At 45.7% G+C, this 24,082-nt stretch overlaps 1 protein-coding gene across 1 annotated transcript in view; it reads right to left on the bottom strand.

Annotated features, from left to right (window-relative positions):
- Positions 1–8,568: 8,568 nt before the first annotated feature.
- The window catches only part of trim44 (tripartite motif containing 44), a 36,990-nt gene continuing 21,476 nt past the window's right edge, over positions 8,569–24,082 (bottom strand). The window contains exon 6 of the mRNA XM_083665759.1: positions 8,569–9,863. Coding sequence (XP_083521885.1) covers positions 9,773–9,863 — 91 coding nt within the window. The 3' untranslated portion in view covers positions 8,569–9,772. The remainder of the gene's footprint in view (positions 9,864–24,082) is intronic.

Here is a 24,082-nt window from a genome sequence, read left to right as displayed (position 1 = left end):
GAGACATATGAGTGTGTTAGCATGCGTGTCCCTGCCATCTGTTTGCCTGCTACCAGCCACCCAGGACCCTGTTTAGGGAGAGAGTGCTGAGACTTGGGCTGATTAGATACATTGTAAAAGACTGGCCTTTGCAAAAGGTGCCTGATGTTGGAAGCTCTTTTGGGATGTGTGTGTAGTGTGTGTGTGCGTTCATACGTGTGGGGTTGTTCATGCGTGTGTGTGTGTGTGTCATCATGTGTGCTTTTCTGTGGGGAGAGTGTGTGTTTATATTTTGAGTGAGTGTGTGTGCATGTATGTGTGTGTGTGTGTGTGTGTTCCAACCACAGACTGTATCTGGGAGCCTAAGGGGGAATGGAGGGGTTAAAATTGCCCTGGGACACACTTACTCACTCAAACTCATCTCTCACCAGCTCTACCCACATCCCTCCAGCATCCTCAGAGGGGAGGCTCAAAACAGAAACCGATTCATCTCATTTCCCCTTGATGGAAACACTCAAGGGGCCCCTGGATTTTGGCGCGGAGACATTTCAAAAAGAAAACTGAGAGAAAATCGGATTTGGGGATTCTGTGGTATATCAGGCAATGTTAAAGAGTAGAAACACATTTGCCCCCTGTATGCATTATCTAAATATTAGGTATTGTGCTTATTCCAGCAAGAGTTTGGCCTTGAAAACAATCTCTGGCTTCATTTTCCCAACCGACGTCTTTACTCATATTGCCACGCATCTTGTACTTTCCTGACATGTTTACCTAAGTTTAGTTTTAGCTTCTTTTCTTCTTTCCTCCATTTCCACCCCTCCTTTCTCTCTCCCCATCACCAAATAATGAGTCATAGCCCCTCCAGACTGTCTCTATTCTGCAGCTCTTCACGCCCTGCACACTGTCTCCCCCATCACATTTGTTCATACCCTTTCGCCTCTCTCTATGTCACGCCTTCCTTCTTTCTTTATGAGCAGAAGACCTCAGGTCTCTACTCCTCCCTTTCCTCCCCTTGTGAACTGTGCTCTGGAGGAACAGATAGGATAGCATGGCCATTGTTACCATGAGCAACAGCTACCATCCCCAGTGAGAGGATGTTGCTGCTGCTGCATGCTGCTAGGGAGTCTGCTGTTCTGTCTCCCCAGGCTGATGAGAGGTTATTAGCACATCCTCCATCGTCACAGGTGGCCGGGGGCTGCTGTCATAGCACAGCACTGGGGGGGATGGGGGGGGTGGAGGCGTAAACTCTCATCTGCATTGTTTGATTGGAGGTGGAGGAAGGGACCAGCAGTGGATTGAGAGAACCCCCGGAGGGAAGTGTGAGAGTGTGAGAGGACAGTTAGCAGATAGCTCATCCACACTCATCCCTCCTCTCAACTCCTTCCCCACATGGCTACTGGTATATTAAAGGACCGGAGAGATTTAAAACTAACCTCCCACTATCCTCCCATTCCCCTTCAAGATGTCAACCAGGAAGGGAAAGAGACACACTTTACTGTACAGTTGAAAGATAATGAGACAAAGAAAGGTAGCCATCCAAGACTATTGGGACAGCATCCAGCTGTCTCCTTTATCGAGAAGGGTTGAGATCAGCCAGCGTATATCCAGATGGGCCCTGGAAAAGCTGATGAAAAATGCTCTTCCTCTCATTTTGTTAATTACACACTGCTCCTCTTGCCCAAGAGCATACCAGGCATTACCGAATTATGGGAGATAGAGAGGAGAGAGGGGAGGATATACGGCCACACTATATATGTATATTTCATGCATCCAGCTGTTTTTTAGGAGGCTGGATGGATTCATTTACCCAGATGCATATTGCTCAGTGAGCGAATGCTAATCCATCAGTGGTGTGTTTACCCAGAAACTCTCCATCACCTATGCCGCTTTAAAAAAAAAAAAAAACTGCTGAGAATCAGCAAAGATTATCAAAAGGACATCGGCAGTACATGTAAATGTCTTATCTTCGCGAAATTCAATTAGGATCCGATTTTTAATCCGCCTGTCATCTTGATTAACTGGTTGCCATGGGGAGAGTGTGAGACTGCTAGGGAGATGTTTGAGTGGGTGGGAAGCACAAGGACAGACTACAATACTATTTGACAGATAAGAATGACAGAGACAAAATCACCCCAATGATGAAACAAGGGTGAGACAACGCTGACTCATATAATTGCATCGCTTAGCATTCAGTTCACTGACTTTGTTTGCTCCCTTCACTTCAAATTTAAAGCCATTTGGAGTCATAGTTTAAAAAAGAAAGGAATATCATCATTTTGACAGACAGTTTAGATTAGATTAGATTAGATTAGGTTCAATTTATTGTCATTGCACATATGTACGAGTATGAGTACAGAGTAAGTACTGAGACAACCAAATGTAGTTTGGCATCTAACCATGCAAATAGTGGCATAGTGCAAAATACATGATATTGTAGACAGTGCATGGTATTACAGTATAAGGTATTATAGTGAGTATAAATAAATGAATACAATAAGTGAATATACATGAGATGAATATCAATATGATATATACAGTTGAACAAGGGTAATAGGTCTTGAGGTATGTTACATATACACTCATTGAACACTTTATTAGGAACATCTTGAATGCCACAGCCGATTTGAGTATTGTTGCTGACCATGTTCATCCCTTCATGGCCACAATTTACCCATCTTCTAATGGCTACTTCCAGCATGATAATGCACCATGTCACAAAGCAAAAGTCATCTCAAATTGGTTTCATGAACATGACAATGAGTTCAGTGTTCTTCAGTGGCCTTCCCAGTCACCGGATCTGAATCCAATCCACACCTTTGGGATGTAGTAGAACAGGAGATTCACAGCTTGAAAGCGCACCTGAAAAATCTGCAGGAACCAGAATCTCAAAGGAATGTTTCCAACATCTTGTGGAATCAATGCTATGAAGAGTTGAGGCTGTTTTGAGAGCAAAGGGAGGCCCTACCCAGTATTAGTATAGTGTTCCTAATAAAGTGTTCATTGAGTGTATGGAAAATGTATAATTAGAGACTAATATAATAAATATGGTATGTGCAAACAAACAGTAGTGCAAAGCTAAAGTGACTCGTCGTTGCTACTGATCAGGCCTACCACCGCGGTGTCATCTGCAAACTTGATGATGATGTTAGAGCCATGCACAGGCACGCAGTCGTGGGTGAAGAGGGAGTAGAGGAGAGGGCTCAGCACACAGCCCTGTGGGACACCGGTGTTCAGGGTCAAGGTGGAGGAGGTGTGGTTGTCTAACCTAACAAACTGGGATCTGTTGGTCAGGAAGTCCAGGGTCCGGTTGCAGAGGGAGGTGCTGATGCCAAGGACTTTGGTGACCAGCTTGGAGGGGATGATGGTGTTGAATGCTGAGCTGAAGTCAATGAACAGCATCCTTGCATAGGTGTTGTTATTATCCAAGTGGGTCAGGGCGGAGTGTAGTGCCATGGAGATGGCATCCTCCATTGACCTGTTCGGGTGGTAGGCAAACTGATGGGGATCCGGTGTGGGGGGTAGGTGGTCTTGAAGATGAGCCAGGACCAACCTCTCAAAGCATTTCATGATGATGGGGGTGAGTGCAACAGGGCGGAAGTCCTTCAGGCCCGCTGCAGCAGACTGCTTCGGTACCGGCACGATGGTTGCTGACTTGAGGCACATGGGGACAACTGCCTAGGCCAATGACAGGTTAAAAATGTCAGTGAAGACCTCGGCCAGCTGCCCAGCGCACGCCCTGAGCACACAGCCAGGGATGGCGTCAGGGCATTGCATGCATTCAGCACACCTCAGTGATGGAGAGTGTGAGGGGCTGGTCGTCTGGGGGGGGCTCAGCTTTGATGGCTGGTTCCTTATTGTCCCGGTCGAAGCGAGCGTAGAAGTGATTGAGCTCGTCGGGGAGAGAGGCAGTGCTGGTTGGGGAGGCTGTGTTTTTGGGTTTGTAGTCTGTGATGGCCTGGATGCCCTGCCACATGCGTCGGGGATTTCGGGGAGTTGTTCTGAAAGTGCTCCTCAATCTGTTGTTTGTGGTTGTGTTTGGCCTTCCTGATGCCCCTCTTCAGGTTAGCCCTGGATGAGCTGTAGCCCTCTGCATCGCCAGATCTAAAAGCGGTGTTGCATGCCTTCAGCAGTAAGCGAACCTCACTGCTCATCTGAGGCTTCTGGTTGGGGAAAGTTCTTATCTGTTTGTGGGTGGTGACACTGTTGACCCATGTATTGATGTAATTCAGAATGGAATAAGCATATGAATCAATGTCCTGAGTGGCGAACATACTCCAGTCAGTGTGTTGAAACTGGTGCTGGACTGTAGAGTCTGCTCCCTCTGGCCAGACTTTGGCTGTCCTCACTGTTGGTTTCACACGTTTGATGAGTGGTGTGTACTTGGGGAGTAGGAACAATGACAGATGTGTTACAAGGGTCATTATAACGTATCAACTTACTTATCAATTTACTTTTAGAATTACTTATTTAGCCATTTCTCTTTAGTCTGGGATCCTTTTCATCCTGAATCTCAAGTAAAAAATGGGTTGTCTGACAGTAATACGTTATAAGCTAAGTTAAGCAAAACCAGCATTACCTGAATTTGGAGAAAAGACTGGAAAGGTGTGACTATGACTGTAAAACACCAACCCTCCATCTCATCAAACAGGGACGCAACTACCTGATCTACTAACAGCAGAGGGCAAGGCCTTGAGGGCAGAACAGAGGCCATACGGCCTCACCCCACCATTCTCTAGTCCTGGCCAGAGCAATTAGGACTCCTTCCTCACACACAGACCTGTGTCGCCACAGCAATTAACAAGCACGGGAGGAGCCTGGACAAGCAGAGAGGGACAGACTGCACACACAGCGTGAGTGATGAGAAGAATGAGGGAGGAGGGAGAGTGGAGGGAAAAACGGGCGCAGGAGACTGGCGGGTTGCCAGGTTGTAGTGAACAGCTGGTGTAGACGGGTGGCAAAATCATGTCCTTGTTCTGAATGAAAAAGAGAAGGATTCCTGAAATCGGAATGCATTTCATTTCTTCCTTGACACAAGCATTATGAAATTATTAAGGCAAGTATTTTTATTGTGCAATCCAGAGTTCTATTTTGAGGCATACCTGTACTGTACCTGTGGGAAGAAAAGAGAGTTTGGAGAAAACACCTGAAAATGTTTTCTTTTGCTGTCACACCCAGAGTTGTGAACATGATTCATCCTCGGTATGTTGATGACACACTGCTGCAGCTTGGACGGGTAGAGGGAGAGACAGAGAGAGAGACAAAGAGAGAGGGAGAGAGAGATAGAGAGAGAGAGATAGAGAGAGAGAGAAAGAGAGAGAGAGAGAGAGTTATACAGCTCCCAGATGGAGGATGATGGCTGTCTGCCTCAGGCGCTCATTTTATTCCGAGACACGTTTCGTTGTCACAAAGAGGGAACCAACCATCCCTATCCCCATGCCTTCCCTATTCCTGTCCCCGTTTTACAGCCCCAGTCCTTGTCCCAGTCCCATTTCTGTCCCCATTTCCCAGCCTCATCTCCATCCATCCTCATCCCCACACTACACACCTACACAGATAACATTTAACATTTAAGTCAAGTGCCATCGGAGGTCACAATGCTAGAGGAGGAAGAAAACAAATTAGGTTTTATTTTTTATTTTTTTCTTCAAAAGTAGTCTCCACTGGAAAATGTTGTGGGGGATTATTTCTGCAGACCAAAGAATACGTTCTGTGTGCATGTATTATCTGGCTATACCAGCGTTGACCACCTGTGGTACTGTAAGATATGTCAAAACTAAAGATACATTGTGTGAGTTACATGAATTGCAAGATATGTTACTGAGTTACGTGAATTAGGACTTACGTGGCAGTTAGGCAGTATTAGGCATCAACTTCGGGTGGTTAAGGGTTAGGGTTAGGGTTCAGGTTGCAAGTCAGGCAGTTATGCCTCCACCACCCCACCAACCTCCTTATGCAGTATTCTGCCTTTCAACGGTGAAAAAGAACATATTCTTTGGTCTGCAGAAACAATCCTATGAATTTGCTAGTGACTCCGTCATACTGTCCTGACTGGTGTAGAGACAGACAGACCCAGCTTCATCCCCATTCTCAGCCCAGACTTCCAGCCAGCCAGACAGAAGCCTGCATGGGCAGAGGGGCAGGCTGGCTGACCTGATGTGTCTGGCAGGACAGGCTGGAGTGATGGAAGCTGTCACAAGGTGAGATGGATTCCCAGGCATAGCCTCTCATTTCCACACAGTCGTTGTTCATCAGCAGGGAGTGCCAGACACCTGTCTGTACCTGTCACACCTAACAGATGCCTGTCTGTCTCTGCCAAAATGATATACAGTATGACTGTCTGTCCATCCTCCATCTATCATTCTCAGTGCAGAGCTCAGGGGCCAGTTTCACAAAAGGTTATTTGGAAGAAATGTCTTCTTGACTGCTGTTAAGGCCAATAACAGATAACCCTAACCCTAACCCTAACCCTAGTCCACTTCCACTGAGCTCAAAGAAACACCTCACTCCTCCCACTACCTATAGAAGCTGTGCTGTTAGGATTAGGGTTAGGGTTAGGGTTAGGGTCCATTTGACTCATACAGTACTAATCTTTATACTATCCATGCTTCTCAATGTTCAGCAATATGTGCTTAATATTACCTCTTTAATATTCATCCTGTCAAATGGCAGGATGACTGAATGAATGCCAATGTAGAATGCTGGGTAGGATCCTGTGGCTGATACTTATCTATTGAGAACAAGTGTGTGTGTGTGTGTGTGTGTGTGTGAGTGTGATTGAGGGGGCTTGGGAGAGATGAACAGGAAAGTGCATTTACTCTGAGACAGGCAATACATTCTCTTCACCTGTGAGGCAGAATGCAATCTGGGCAAGGGTGGGGGTGAGTCTCCTCAAATAAACAGGACTGACTTCTCCAGGTAATAACACAAGAAACATGCGCGCACACACACACACACACACACACACACACACACACACACACACACACACACACACACACACTGAAGTACAGTTATCAGTATAGTATCAGTTTCGATCCTCTTGCAGTGTGTGGTCTGATTTCAGAAAATAATGAGCAATTCTCCTGTCTACTCCAGGCTGGTGCATGCCAATAAGCAGAGTCATTAAAGCATGTCATAGAGGGAAGGTAGGCGGTTGAGCTGCTCAGTTACTCTCAAACCACAGACTACAAATGTCTTTCAGATGACGGCAGAGAGAAAAAGGGTCTATTAAACGCAGCAATCAAGCAACATTGCCACTAGCATCCCCGTCACGTAACTAATTTAATCTCACAACCCACAAAGCAATTCATTCCTGTCAATACAAACATATATTGTCTCTTATGCCCATTGGGGACAAGGGTCTAACGGCTGTGTGTGTCTGTGTGTGTGTGTGTGTGTGTGTATTTGTGCGTGTACCCGGTGAAGTGAGCCTAGCCAGGGAGAACAGGTGTAATTGGGTGTGGAAAAAAGAGAACCTTGTGGTTTCTCTTGCTAAATTAGATCAGACAATCTTCTCCTCTCCATTTCCTCCACTGACAACGGGCGCATTGTTTCTCCACCAGGTTTGTTATTCTTTCTTTGATCGCGCTGCTATCGACGATAGAGGCGCAGTCATGACAGGGTAATGATTACGTGTTGAAACGAGCTCTGTTTGATAGCATAAAAGGCCCTCGTCTTCCATGTCTTCCATGGCCAAAATCAATTTAGCCGCGGACGAAAAAAGAAAAGAAGCTTAAAAGGGTTTGAGTGCTTTGGTCCGTTGACAGTTTGCAGTGGCTTAGCGAGGGCCGGAGATCAATGCGTTCTACTGTTAGTCATTAAGCCCCATTATTTCTATAAAGGGAAACAGGTAAGAGAATTCAAAAGTGCATACCATACGCTACACCGACCATCTAGCCCTGACTACCAGGCTAAATGGGTTTTCTACCCTGTCGATATCTCAATGCAAAGCCAGCAGGAACGCTGAGACAGCAGTAGGGCCATTGATAGAGCACCTCGTCTCAGGTTGAAAGCAGGTGTGAAGCCACAAGACTGTAGCGTGGCGTGATTCCGAGTAGACTAAAGGAAAAACTGGCAGAGGGAAGAGACGATGCTTTTGGTTTGCGGCTGTGAGGTGATGAGAGTGATTCTACAGGGAAAACTCTCGCTTGCTGTTGCCAGCTCCAGTGCTAGTCATGAGATGTTGTGAAGGTGGGGAGGGAAGACTGGTGGTTGGCTGCTTTGACTAATGGCCTTCACAGTATATGCAGGTGAGCTCCACCTCCTCCTGTGCTGCTATTGGGTGGAAAAACCCCTCACAAGATGCAGCTTGTCTACTGCATTGCAGAGTCAATAGCAGGCTTCCCACAGCGGGGCTTATGCAGTGCGTGCCAAGGCCAATTGCTTTTCCACAGTCACTCCCGGGCTTCAACGGTGCTTACTCAGGACCTGTTCACTGCTTAAAACTCTTTTAGCCTCCTTGGCACACATGGCACCATTGTCGAAGAAACGGCTATTGGAAGCCATTCGCAAGCCTATTGTACCATTGCAAGAAATATGATCATGTATTCATAGATTTAATGCAGAAACATACACAAAACATGAATTAACGTTAACGCCGTTAACACGTTTATTAACACTCTTGTTTAACATTATCGCTGAATAGGACTCACTCATTGGAGATCTTTCTAGGAATCATTTCTGTTTATGCCATCGACAAAACCAACATTGACCCTTGGATCAGATTACAACTCTCAAAACAGTGCTACAGAAATACAAATCATGCTACTGTAAAACATGTCCAATCAATCATCAATAAGGTCACTTCTGAATTTAAGACAGCAAAATAGATCACATGAAAAAAAAAATACAAAAATAAAATGTGCACACGCGCACACATACTACAGTAAATGTGTATGTCAAGCTTGAAGGACATGATGGAGTGAGCAAATGTACTGCAGGCATGCATCAGGACTGTAGTGTGTAGTACACTGCAGATTGTCAAGGGGTAATGAGCCATTACATTACAGAAAATGCTGACACTGCAGGATTGCTATAATATACAGGCAAAATACAGTTCGATTTTCATCGAACATGTTCTCTGCAGCTCCCCCAAATCAATACGTGTCAACATGTCATCTGATGATGGATTTGACAAACAAAGCTAATGCAAACACACACAGAGAGAGAGGGAGAGGGAGAGGGAGAGGGAGAGGGAGAGGGAGAGAGAGAGAGAGAGAGAAAGAGAGAGAGATCTTTGAGACACCTCTGATACATTTCCATTTTCCCATATCAAACAGCAACACCATGCCCTGCACATGTTCCCACTGTTCACATTCTGTTGTCTGTCAAATTCAATGTTTTTTTTTTTTTGGTCAAGGCCACGTGTCAAAACTAAATATACAGAATAAATGAGAGTGTCACATTCAGGATTTCATGTTCCATTTCTGACATCTGTTGGGTCTAATAGCCAGCCTGCTGCCTTCCCAGTGTCTTCTCTGAACCAGACTCGCCAGCCAAGGATCTGATTGGTTGTGGAAATTGGGGCCTAATGGTAATTGATTGCACAGAGCTCAAGATGTGCTTCAATTAAAGAAAAATGAGTTAGTTTAGAAAGCAGTTTGTCACAGAAGCCTTCATCAAGGTCAGTCCAATGTCAGCAGGCATGGGGAGAAGAGGAGAGGAGAGGAGAGGAGAGGAGAGGAGAGGAGAGGAGAGGAGAGGAGATCTCCCTGGTCTTGCTGGTCTCCTGAGCTGGAGAAAGCACAAAGTTAGGAGGTAAGGCAGCAAGGTATCTGTGATTAAGCAGCTGGTGTCAGGGGGCGTGGCCCATGGATGATCCGGATCCGCCCTCTCCGTAGTCTCTGCGGTCCCGGTCTTGAGGGGCTCGTCTCGGCTCTGGAATTCTGTAGGAAAGAAAGGAGACACATGAATATCCATATCTCTCTATATCTCTCTCTCTCTCTCTCTCGCTCTCTCTCTCTCGTGCGTGCGAACACACACACACACACACACACACGTGCGTGCGCGCACACACACACACACACACACACACACACACACACACACACACACATACACATACAGACATACAGACATACAGACATACACACACAGACCATATAGTATAATGTAATTAGATAAAATATGAGTCAAAGTACCATTTAAATAGTAATCAGTTCTTCTACCGGTCTGATAAAAGTGGCTGTCGTGTGACTCAGATAAAGTGGTTATCAAATTGCAGAGGCCTGTAGCAATCAGAGCTAGTCTGATAGATTCCATTTCACTGGGGACAGTCTGCGCTAATCATATCCCCTAATTGGACAACCTTGTGAGGGTGACAGAGCACCCGTCCTACCCATAAGACAAGAGACAGAAACAGACAGCCTCCTCTAATCTTCCCCTCATCTCTCTCACCCGTCTCCCTGATTCTTCCTCCTCGCTCTCCTCTCTTCTAACACTCATTTCTCCTCTCTGCACCCCTTTGACATTCCTCGTCTCTCTCGTCTTCATGTCTCTCTCTTTCTCTCTCTCTGTTACCTCTCTCTATTCTACTCCCTCCTTCCTCTCCTCTTCTCCCTCATCATAAATCGTCTCCTCTCCTTCTGTAGTACACTTGTCTTTCTCCCTTCAGCAACATTATGTCATCCTTGAAACTTCACTCCTGCCCCTAATCCAAAGGAGGCCGGTGGAGGTAGGTACCCAGAGGCCAGGCTCATTGTAACGCATGGAATGGAAATTATCCATCAAACACACACACCATTGCTCATTTCCAATCCATGCATTACAATGAGCCCGTCCTCCGATTACTACCTCCATTAGCCTCCACTACCCTCACCCCGATCCCCACTCCTCTCTCAGACCTCCTCAAAAGGGCTACTCCTCCCCCGTCATCCCTCTTTCCTCCCTAACTTCCTCCTTCACCGCCGCCCCAGCCCGGTGTATGCTGTGTACGTCAGCAGGGCTGCACATTCATTAATCAGCAGCAGCTATCTCTGTGCTGCTCCCTGAGCCCCCTTCTCTGACACACTTCTGACTGCCGAAACAAAGAGCTACTTCCTCCCTCGCCGCACCTTCAGAAGAACACAGCACCTCAACGCACCTCGGAGCCAACAAGGGCAGCTCATCAAAGAGCTAATGCACACACACACACGCACACACACACACAGACACACACGCATACACGCCTACACACACACACACACACACACACACACACACACACACACAGTTGTATTACTTGTCAAAAATGATGATTACGCAGGAAGCACACTGGATATACATAGTGCTCTGTCAGGACAGTTTAGTTGTGTGAGAGGTTTAACTTAACTCAGCTGAACACACACTCTGTTTGAGAGGCAGGAGGTTGGGGGGTGAGAGGGTGAAACTGTGTTTGGGGAAAACGTTGGAAGTCTTATTTGTGTAAGGCAATTTCATCTTTCATCTCCAGTCAACCATTAAGTCTCCTTGCTGTGAGCAAAAAAATGTAATTACAAATATATTCATATGCCACAAAGTGACGCCTCCCCCTATGGAGGCAAAATGAACTATTTATATTCAGATGGTCCTTGCTAAGCCCTGGGACACATGGATGTAATAAGTTATTTATTCCCCCTGGAGGAAGGCCATTACTTCTGGAGAGATGGAGCAGAGGGTTTTAACATGGAGGAAAATGTCAGTAAGGGGGGGGGCATACCCTACAGCGATTGAATATGCCCTTATCTCTTTCTCCCCCCTCCCCCCGTCTCTCTCTCTCTCTCTCTCTCAAGCCCTCCATATACTCTGCCCTCAATAAGTCCAGTTGGACTGGGGGAAGTAGCATCTAACGGGGGAAGAAGAAGACTTTCCGGGTTCTAACCAGCCATGACTTATTCATGCACTTTAATGTAGTCGATGTATTATTGATCAGCACCAATCATTTCCTCCTCCCCTTGCCTGTGACCATGGCCCATGGATAGGGGACATACTGAGCTGGAAAGCCCATTGCGGAGCTCAGCGTATGGGGGGAGAGAGAGGACGTAGGACCCCTGGGTGATGGAGTGATGGTTGGGCTCTAAGTGTGTGTGTGCGCGTGTGTGTGTGTGTGTGTGTGCTCGCATGTGCGAGAGTGTGTGGAACAGAGTCCTAAACCAACTAATATCCACTCAGCAAATTGGAAATGTCTCGCCAGTAGTACCCCTAAAATCACCCCATCGCTCATTGTTGGAAAAAACCTTTGTTGGGCTGTGTGTGAAGAATCAGAGGGGAGCATCAAGCACCGTGTGGCAGACTTTTCTTTCTCCGTTCTGATCTTTTTTTTTTTAGCCTGGGCCCCATAGAGAGATTTCTGAGACAGAGAGTGTGGGAGGTGTCCATGTCCTGATTGAGTTCGAATGACCTGGCACACTGGCAGAGGAACTGCAGGGCTTCTAAGTCATCATCCAGAAACGTACCCATCCTGCTCCAGTCTCCAACCTCACAGGCTCAGTCCAGCGTTATTGCTGAGTGACTAATCAGACATCTGAGGCTGCGGTACTTTGGATGTGGCGAATGCGGGGGGGGGGGGGCACAGTAAAGGGGGTGGGGGGGGGAATGGAGGAGTTGATGGGTAGAGGAGAGTAAGGTCCTTCCTCATTAAGCAGAGAGGTTGTCTGAGAACAACTCTCTGTACAGAGCACTCATGGCAATCATCCTTGGGGTAAATAAATATCCCAATTTGCATTTCCAAACAGCAGTGATGCCGTCTGGGCGAACTCCATCACATTAGCCGGCGAGGCCCATTTTTCAGGGCCCAGGGCCCGTGAGGTTTGGCCTAATGAGAGAGGATCCTTAATGGTTATTGATAGCGCCCGGAGGACAGCCTTCTTACCCTTGCTCTCCATCCAGTGAGCGCTGTACTCTGCCGCGACTTAATGAAGTAAAACCTGTAGCATCTCCAGGATGATTTAACATTGCAAACAGCTTTGAGACATGAACTGAGAAAGAGAGAGACATGGAGGCTGAGAGAGAGAGAGAGAGAGAGAGAGAGAGAGAGAGAGAGAGAGAACAGATAGCAGTCCCTTGTGGAAAACAGAACCTAGGGTATGATGGGTAAATTGACATCTCTGAGCGAACGCTCCGCTGGGTCTAATTGGCCATTGTCCTGCAGGCTCTCCATCTTACTCTCTTTCTTTCACTCTCTCTCACTCGCTCTCTCTTGCTCTCTCCCTCACTCATTCTGTCTCTCTCTCTCTCTCTCAGCCACTCAATGCATTTTCTCTCTCTCTCTCTCTCTCTCTCTCTCTCTCTCTCTCTCTCTCTCTCTCTCTCTCTCTCTCTCTCTCTCTCTCTCTCTCTCTCTCTCTCTCTCTCTCTCTCTCTCTCTCTCTCTCTCTCTCTCTCTCTCTCTCTCTCTCTCTCTCTCTCTCTCTCTCTCTCTCTCTCTCTCTCTCTCTCTCTCTCTCTCTCTCTCTCTCTCTCTCTCTCTCTCTCTCTCTCTCTCTCTCTCTCTCTCTCTCTCTCTCTCTCTCTCTCTCTCCTCTTTTATTTCAGTAGACATGTCCTCCTCCCTTTCATGTACTAGGTTTGCTCTTGAAATATCTAATTTGGAAATGGCCTCTGCACACACCTTTCACTAGAAGACCCCCTGCAATCCCCTAACACTTTGTGCTATAATGATCCTGCCAGCTAGGGAAGGAGGGGATGGAGGGAGGGAGGGAGGAAGGAAGGGGGGGAGAAAGAGAGATGGAATGGCAGAAGGACAGAAAAAGACAGATCACTGCTTCTCGAGAAACCTGAGGTGGAAATGGATTCTCAGATGAAGGACTAATCCAGAGGAGGTGGAAGGAAGTGATACCATGTTAATTAGACCTTGTTGCTGAGCCTCCTGCAACAGAGAGGGAAGAGAGGACTTTGTAAATGTCTGATCTGACCACCGATCCTCTAGATAAGAGCAATGAATATTGTCTTTATTTATGTGCTGGATGAGAGCGTATATCCCCGAAACAACATTCCAGTAGGTCTGACGGTAAGTAAGATACAGAATCATGAACACAAGAATTAGAAAATGTAAAAATCAATGAGCTATTGCTGTAGAAATTGCAGTAATTCATTAACACAGGACAAACAGTACAGTGTTGTTTTTGTTTTGTACTGTGCTGTATAGGCAAAGTATAGTACCCTGCTGGCAACTGTGGTGCCAGTAAAGTACTGGAAAAGAGCAACGAACCGTGAGTATAAACTCAAACAGCAGTGACAACCTCGACCTGAGAGGGAACCGCTCATCCCCATGCGAATTCCCTTCTCTTCACATCGCACCAGCCCACCCACAGCACACACACACACACACACACACACACACACACACACACACACACACACACACACACAACACACACACACAAACACATAAACACTCCAAAGCAGAGACAAAGAGAGAACATGCATGTTAATATAAAACCCTAAAACAAAGCCAATGGGGGAAAAAACAACAACCGCAGGCCTAGTTTTCCATAAAAAAGGAGACATCATTGAGAGACATCCTGAGCATTGCTTGACATAATTCCCAGAGCATTCTTGTCTACAAATCCTTTGATAAAGCTACACCTGAAGACTGGATATGAAGGGCAGAGAAAACACAGTAGATTAGCTGTCTATCTATCTATCTGGTCAGTCACTTTCTAAGTCTCCTGAGACTGAGGGAGGTTATCTTGTGAGGCACACATAAACCTTTTACAACCAATATATATATATATGTCTATATATATCTATATATATATATACACACACACTAAATAATTCCTGTCATTCCTGTCATTCCTGTCATTCTCATACTGTGAATGATGACTGAAGTTTATTCACTCGGAGGGGGTAGGAGATCATCTACCCCTGTCAAATAATGCACATATGATTACTCTGACTATGATTATTCTGTGTGAAAGCTGTAATCCAGAGGCTTGTCTACTGAGAGTGAAGAGATAGTGATGTGCACGTCAGGGGACAGAAACAGACGAATGGGAGGCTACTAAGGATGACCTTTAGTTTAGATCGCATCTGATTATTGGAGCAGAAATCCCTCCACAAAAGTGTGCGCATCCATCTCATCAACTACCAGATGCACTGCCTCCAGTGGCCCTGATTCAAGTGCATGTTCATGCATGTCATTACGTAAAACATTATGAAATTCAGTGGGTAGCTAGCGACAGCTCACCAAAGAAAATCCAAGCAATTCACCCACCGTGTCTTGCGTACATTATTCTGAAAATGCCTCTGTGTGCCTGCTATGAAGAACAACTGTAATATGTACAAGGTCAGTGAAGTGGAATAGAACAAGTGTGCTGATGTTCACCCAATCTGAATAATCACGGAGCTGTCTGCTGCTGCGGCAGGTGTGAAGAGGTTGGCGAACAGCGAATACTTCCCGCTCACGTCTACAGCGTACCTGCGTTAACCGTTCACAGGACAGAACAAAGACCCGCTCAGATAAGAGCATTAAACATCGTAAAAGAATCAATCTTACACAGGCTCATTTAGTGATTTTTTTTGCCATTCACATTTAGTGAATTGCTGTTGCCACAGGGGCAATTGAAGAATTAATTTAGGGAGAGTTGTAGTTGCCACGCCGCCTGCGTAGGCTGCAGAAATAAAATAACTCATTAATTAAGAGTGTGAAATTAAAATTGGGGCTAAACATAAAGATACAAAGCGGCCCCTGTGGCTCCGTGCTTTAGGGAGGGCTGTTATGGTAACAATGGTCACGTGGGTGATAATTCCCTCTTAAAGCCATTCTTCACAGCAATGTAAACAAACGATAAACAATTATGCTGCATTCAGCACATGCTCTCCCTGGCTAAGCACTAGGCAGAGAGCTCTGTCTGTCTCCCACCTCCTCTAGAGTCGTTAAAGTACTATTAGTCAGCAATTAACCATTAATTAATGTCTTACTGTGATAAGGTTCCTATGGAAGAGAAGATAGGGAAGTGTGTGTCCTACTTCGTCCCAGGTAGAGAAAGAGAGATGAGCGGTAGAGATAGAATACAATAAACACAAGTAATGGAAGTGTGGAAAGGGCAAAAAACAATCGAGATTTTCTAACATATTTTTTTGGCCATATGGAGAAATGGAGCATATTACTGTCAGTAATGTTGCCTAATGTTGGACAATGTGCTTGGACCCTCTAAGCAAGCATCCTGTGGAAAACAACAAGCAGGAAATAGTGATGTGAAGGACATAAAAACCAAGGTGCTGTAGCCCACTCTGTTTACGGCTAACCATAAAAGCTCTCCCTCGAGTGCTGTGATGGCAGTTGGTGTTTCAATGTGACTGCATATGGGGGCAGCTCCCAAGCTCACAGAAGGCAACTTGAGTCAGGGCACAGTCGCACCCGATGTCACTGGAAATATGGCTGAGCCTCTAACCAGCTTGGACAGGCTACTCGTATGGAACTGGTGTGAGGTCATACAAAGGTCACAACTGGTCCGGAACACTGTGAAAATGATAAGGTTTAGCATGTGGTCGAATGACTAAAATGAATTTTGGAAAGAATAGGATCGGGGACCAAGGACTAGTGCTGCTGGCCATCAATAACAACTGTCCTTTATGAGAGTAATAACCATATAATTTGACATCAGCATTATTGAGATGAGTTTTAGTGGGGACCAAATCTATACTATACATTGGGGCCAGAAAAGGCTCCATGTGTTAGAGGGCTACAGTGTTCTCCTAGTCAGGAAGGAAACAAGGTGTTCATATCTTCCTGTGGTTGACTCTAACCCTCTTGGTTGACTCTAACCCTCTTGGTTGACTCTAACCCTCTTGGTTGACTCTAACCCTCTTGGTGTGGAGAGCAAAGCTTCAGAGGAACCTTCATTTCCCTCGAGTGTCTTGAAAAGAATCCAAACTGTAAAAAAATAAAAATAATTCTCTCCCTGTCCTCATCTTAAATTGCCTCTTTCTTCACCGCTGTATGCCTAAAACCAAAAGTTTAAGACTCAAGGCTAGGAGAGAGATACACTTTTTTAAGGGGTAGAGATGAACTTTGATCTATTCCTCTTTTCAACACCTTATTGTGGTGCTGAGAAAGCATATTAAATCTAACAGGTGATAAATAATAATGACAACCCAACATCCCTCTCCCTCTCCTTCTCCCCCTTTTCTCCTTCTCCCCCTTTTCTCTCTCTTCTCCTCCCCCTTTTCTCCTTCTCCCCCTTTCTCCCTCTCTTTCTCCCCCTTTTCTCCTTCTCCTCCTCCCCCTTTTCTCCCTCTCCTTCTCCCCATCCCCTCTCCTCCTCATCTCCCCATTCCACCCCTTTCCCTGCCCCTTATCTCTCCTCCCACACTCTCCCCCATTACTCCAGCTCTCCCTCCCTCCCCTACCACTCCTACTCCCCTTCCCCTCTACCCATTACTCATCCTCATCTCTCCTCCCACATTCTCCCTCATTACCCCCCCTGACCGTGCCCCTCCTCCCGATCCTCCCCTGCCCCACCAGGAGCCATCAATCCTGGCCCACTGGAGGGGACTCCTACTGGGGTGATTTGCATTGCTAGTTGTGTGATGCATGTGAGCGGTGGGCTCTGTTCCAGACTCTGCCATTATGAAGAGTGACTGGTCACAGCGCCCACACACTTGGCAGGCTGGCACATAGCTGCCCTCCCTTCCTTTCCTCCTAGCCCCCCTCGCCCTCCCTTACCCATCTCCTCTCCCACAAGGGTAGAATTGCGGCGCCACCGCCATCAGCGAATCACCCAGGTGCCAAGGCAAGCTGTCCGGGAATGCTTTTGGAATACTTTGGAATGCTGTGTGCTATGTGCTATATCTAGGAGCGATGATATGCAAATCAGTTTCTCCCTTCTCCCTCCTCCCTCTTCCTCCTCTGCCAGAGATGGAGAAATGGCAGAGGCACATATGGCAGCAGAGGAGGAGAGGAGGAGGAGAGATAGACAGAGTGAACTGGAGAACAGCCTGGCTATTAGGCAAAGCCTTCTGTCATCCCACCGCTCCCCCATCCAAGCCCTGTCATCCTAACCCCCAGTCTGAAGGACACACACAGATAGAGCCTATTGCATTTAGGCTGCAGGCTGGCTCAATTCTCAGTTCTCCTGGTAAAAGTTTCATTTCCCTCAGTACTCCCTTTCCTAAAATAGAAACAAAATAAACAGAAATGTGGAAATGTGCCTTGAAAGCTCCCCGCGAGGGATACATAACAGAAAACAGCACTGTGAGCATACAACTCATGAGCCTACCCCATAGGCACTTTAGACAGGTATAACACCTTCCTTTACAGTCCACATGCAACCTTGTCACAATGTTGTTGGATGACCGTCAAATGCAGATTTTCCAAAAACCTGTATTTACATAAATAGTCAATATTTAAACACATATTATTTTCAACTGTGAGATGGTCTGCTGCTGACCGTCAACTGCCAATGTTAAGAAAACGTTCATTTTCAATGTTTGTGCAATCATGAAGTTCACGTAAGTTCAGATGGGACACTTTAAATCGAACAGCTCAGCTGTCCATCAGGTGACTCACGCGTAAGCAAACATTATCACATGTCTCAGGAACCAGGCTTAAAGGAGCCCAGTATGCAACACTCCACCATTGTTAAACAGTGTTTTCGCCACTGGCTATGAGAGTACTTATGGGTCGTCCCACCCACCGCCCCAGCCTCCACCCGCTTGGTCTCTCTGTATTTACCTATCTACAGGGGATTTGATAGTTATGGGCACCCTGCTTAGGTTATTTTGTATTTTATGACATTTAATTTCAGGCAGGGAGCAGAGCCATTCAATAACAACAAACCTAAATGTACTACCATTTTCATTAAACATGATTAAACCGACATAAGTGTCCTGACTGAAATATAGCAATGTTAGATGATGCGTATCCAATGACAATCTTAAGTCAATGTTGAAAAATAACAATAACCACATGACAACGTCTAATAAACTGCTAATTCCAACCAAAAACCATCAAAAAACAATGTCAATCCAACATTGCAAGCTACAGAGCTCCAGTGTTTGTATTTTGACATTTAAAAACACTTTAAAATGCCTTTTGGGTATTGTCCTGCCTGCACAATAAACAAGCTCATGAGAGAACATTCTTAATTGGTGTTAGATGACTCTTCACAAAGAAACATATAGAATAGATTTTTAGTTTTTGTTAATGGAATGGAATGTAATAGAATAAAATACAATAGAATAGACTACTGTAGTATGGACGACACTAGACTACACTAGACTAGTCTAGACAATAAGAAAACAGGTGCTGCTTGCTGTGTGTTGATGCTGTGTTCCTGCAGCGACAGCAGCAGTCGTAGTAGACGCTGAGCTGAGACAGTCTGAGACAGTGTCACTAGGGCCTGACAGCTCCACGGTCCTGGCTGACTAATAAACTTTTATGTGTGCTAATGCATCTTGTAAAATGTCTGTCATAAAAGTCTGCTAACTCCTGGAGGTAATATTCCCCCATATTATATTTCAACATAGCACAAGGCAATTTCGCTGTTTTGGGCCTGTCCATCCTTGCCTGTTGGTTAAAAAAAACTCCCCTCCTTTCCATACTCCCTATCCAACACAAACTCCCTCACAGGAGGTTACACAGGGAAATAAAACCCCTAACAATGTCATCAACATCAGGACTAAGTCAACAGCAAACCGTTTAAAACATGACTGGACAAAATCAACATACAACCACCCAAATAGCCTTCCCACTAGGGCAATGTGTGAAAAAAACAACAACACATCAAACATTCAAATGACACAAAAGTCATTGAAAATCCACTCTAACACCCCCACTCCCCCTAGAGAAGAGACCAAAGAGGAAACAGGAAAGAAAAAAACTCTATAGAAGTGTGAGCGTCGATAGGACACACTGTGCATACTAACTCTCCAGTGGACTGGGGTAATTAAATAGTGCCTCCATACTGCCTCCAAATTCCACTCAAGGTTGCCTTCTCCGCCGACGAATACTGATGCTGAGGTGGGAGGCGCCCAGCACCACGGCAACACATAAATCGCCACGTTGACAGCGCCTGTCAGGAGGCTGCTGAATTAAACATAACCGTGACAACCTTCACGCTGTCCCTCTCTTCTCTCTGGAGGGATGGATGGAGGAATGGATGGATGGATGGAGGGAGAATAGGAGGGGTTGTCTCAGGCCTTCCACCCCACTGGTCCTGAGGGGGGGGCCGTCAACCAAATACTGTCGTGTCACGCCGCTTGCTGGGTCCCTGACTGTGTGTAACCGTGGTAACGGTATAGGCGCGTTGAAACAAGTGGGCGTAGTGCAGGACTGGGAGATGAGGGGTTGTGATTCGGCAGTCATGTCTCTCCTGCCGCAATGTTGACAGTTCATACCGAGGGGCAGAAGTTTGATAAGCGGCTGATTCATCACCCTTTGTTCAGCTTGCCACTATCATCCCCCAGCATCAACACTAAGCTGACACGAGACCTGTAACACAACCTCGGGCTGGAGCAGTGTGTGTGTGTGTGTGTGTGTGTGTGTGCGTGTGCGTGTGTGTGTATATGCGCGTGTGTGTGTGTGTGTGTGTATATGCGCGTGTGTGTGCGTGTGTGCGTATGCATGTGTGTGTGTGTGCGTGCGTGTGCGTGTGTGTATATGCGCGTGTGTGCGTGCGTATGCATGTGTGTGTGTGCAAGAGGGAGGGAGATACTGAGAGCATGTTCATTATGTGCCTAACAAAGTGCATATGCATCTTGTTGTGTTGTGCTTACAATATGTGAGATCTGGAATTAATAATACATGTTTAGATGTGGTGAAACAAAACAAGACATGGTTAGGTGTGTGTGTGTGTGTGTATTTGTGTTTATGTTTATATACTGTATGAGTGTGTGTGTACGTGTGTACGTGCGTGCGTGAGAGTTAGAGAGAAACACAGAGAGAGAGAGAGAGAGAGAGAGAGTTCTTTCTACAGATCCAGTATGACAGTCTGCTTAAGGGAGAGAGAGAGATGACGTGCAAGTGTTTGCTTCTATCTATGTCTCTACCTGTGCATGTACTTTAGAGACAGAAGAGGAGAGGAGGGGGCTCTATTCCCCTGTTGTGACTGTAACTGTGTCCAGTTAGCTCTGCCCAATATAACACACTGTCCCAACTGCATAGAATAAAACCACCCAGCAACAGCTATAGACTATAGACTGCCTGGGGACTGAAACTACTGACAGTCATCTGCTAGCTGCCAGGAAAGAGGAAGCTATACAGCGAGTGAACATTACAATGTTCATGCAGCCATTGTATCCCATCACTGGCATTTTAATTATGTCAGCTCGATGTGGGTGGTGTCTACTCTCAGACAGAATGCATTCCTCTTGATGTTTAATAGCATTTGATTGAGTCAGGCTACAACAGATCTATGCTCTATACACTGCTACCACTTTCTCCTGCGGTCTATATGCTCTCTTTCACTACACTCTTCATTTATTTTTTCTCGATCCACAATCCTTACTTTCCCATTACGCTCCTTCGGTATTTCTCACACTTTCACTCCCCCTATTCTCTCTCTCTCTCTCTCTCTCTCTCTCTCTCTCTCACACACACACACAACCTTTCAGGTGTCTGTTCCCTCCCTGAAAACTGCTGTAATTAACACATTTTCTACTGTTATTTATTTCTTTATTCATTGCCATTGTTTCAGTTTTCTGAAGAAAAGAACAGGATGATCGTAATAAGGATGTGAGGAGGGAAAGAACAAATAAGAAAGGATGGAAGGAGGAGTGTCAGAATCACAGTTTCAATGCGATTCAAAAGTAGCTAAATAAAAGCATTTTCAGGCATATGTAAGTATGTAAACACAATGGAGGGCAGCATCTTCTCACACAGGATGAGCTTATTAAAGGAACTAGAAAGTGTAATACTTGGTAACATATTAGAAGTCACAAGGTTATCAGCAAGGGTATCCCCTGAGGCAGATTTAACACCATGTGCAACACAGCAAAAGATAGCGAAATGTTTTCACCACGGAGCATGGTGAAGTTTGCTGTCAAAGTGTAACTTATTGTTGTTGTCCTGTGCAACGGAGCCTCGTAAAATATGATTCACCACGCGTCCTCTCATTTCTCATGCCTTTTCCTCTATATTACCGCACAAGCCTATTCCCCCCCCCCCCCCATTCCCATTTCATTTCTGAAAGTATCTGAACCCCTTGTGCAATTGTACACCATGAAGTCTTTATTTAATAATTTATTTATTTAATACATTTTTATCCACATCATTAAGGGACCATGAATTCTGAGGAATACCAGGAGATTCTTGAACAGAACGTCAAGCCATCAGTCAAGGAGCTAAAGCTGGGGTGAAAATGGTTCTTCCAACAAGACCCAAAGCATTCAAGCAAATCTACCAAAGAAAGGCTCAGGAGAAAGAAGATTTGTGTTTTGGACCAAGTCCAAGTCAAAGTTCTGACCTAAATCCAATCGAGATGCTGTGGCAGGACCTGAAGCGGGCAGTTCATGCCAGACGCCCCTCAAACCTCACTCAATTGGCTGAGTTCTGTTAGGAAGAGTGGGCAAAAATCCCTCAAAACAGATGTCAGAGACTGATTAGTGGCTGTATGAGATGTTTACTCCAAGTTATCGCTGCTAATGGAGGTGCCACAAGCTATTGACTGAAGAGGTTCACATATTTTTGCACACATGAAATCTGAGTTTTTGTTAAATAAACCACTTTTGTTAAATAAACAATTTTTTTTTCCTTTATTTGGAATGTCTATTACAAATTGGGGTTCAGATCAAGATTTTATACGTTCATTTTAAGACATGCACGGCCGCACGCACACCCGCACGCACGCACATGATAGACAATTCATCAGATTTAAGGCTGTAATCATTGACACAAACAGTAACCAGATCCTTCAACACCACAGTGTGAGATGAGCACTTTACACTCCCACTTATTCACAGCTCTATAGATGGATGGATGACACAAACCTGAAATCCTTCAACATCTACATCAACATCTAAGGTAGCCTGTAGCCTGTAGGCTTTGTTCTAGTTTTCAATCCTCGCATAAATCAAAGTTATCAGAAAGCTCCTCTCTGGCAGGATCCATTATAAAAGGAGAGATATTCTGTCATATCCCTTTTGCAAATACATTACTGTCTGGCACATTAGTTTTTTTTAAACGTTGTTTCAGATTTGGGGAAAGCCAGGGACCAGATTTTAATAATGGTCCAGATCTCTTCAGAGTGGCTGCAGAGTAAAATAGAAAAGTAAAATGTATTGGTTGCTATAGCAACCCCCAATGTAACATTGAGATGGCTATCAGAGGTTTTGTAGTGTTAAAATTACCTTTTCTGTATTCCATTGAATCACTAGGAGATAACAAACTGCCATTAGTCTTTTCAAGAGGAGCACGCAAAAGACCAGACACACACATACATACACACACACACACACACACAGCCATTAGTCTTCAGGAGGAGCACACAAAAGACCAGACACACACACACACACACACACACACACACACACACACACACACACACACACACACACACACACACACACACACACACACACACACACACACACACACACACACACACACACAGCAGGGAAGAGGGAAGAGCAGGGCTGCAGTGCCTGTTTTTCTCACTGGGGTATGTAAATATTTCATTAGAGGAAACCCAGCTCCCTACTTCCATCTCAGGGACTGGTACTATGTCCTCTACCCACTCTACTCACACACTCCCCTCCCTTTCCTCTCTTCCTCCAGCCATCTGTGTGACCCTTTGAAGGGCAAGAGGCTCAGGGAGGCAGCTTTAGTTTCACTCAGCTGAGCCAAATGGTCAAAAACACCACGCCCGTCCCTCTCCTTCTCTAAATGTAAGGTGTCGACTAACAACCACCAGGGAGGCGCCATAGTCTTCTTATCCTCCATCATACAGCAAGAGGCAAGACGATAACAGCCCCCCTCATCCATGCATGAGAAATAGAGTGTAGAGTGTGTGTGTATGTATGTATGTATGTATGTATGTATGTATGTGTGTGTGTGTGTGTGTGTGTGTGTGTGTGTGTGTGTGTGTGTGTGTGTGTGTGTGTGTGTGTGTGTGTGTGTGTGTGTGTGTGTGTGTGTGTGTGTGTGTGTGTGTGTGTGTGTGTGTGTGTGTGTGTGTGTGTGTGTGTGTGTGCGCGTGTTAGTCTG

The sequence above is a fragment of the Argentina silus genome, assembly GCF_951799395.1.
Source record: "Argentina silus genome assembly, chromosome: 3".
Taxonomy (NCBI): Eukaryota; Metazoa; Chordata; class Actinopteri; order Argentiniformes; family Argentinidae; genus Argentina; species Argentina silus.
This window is presented reverse-complemented; position numbering and strand designations above follow the sequence as displayed.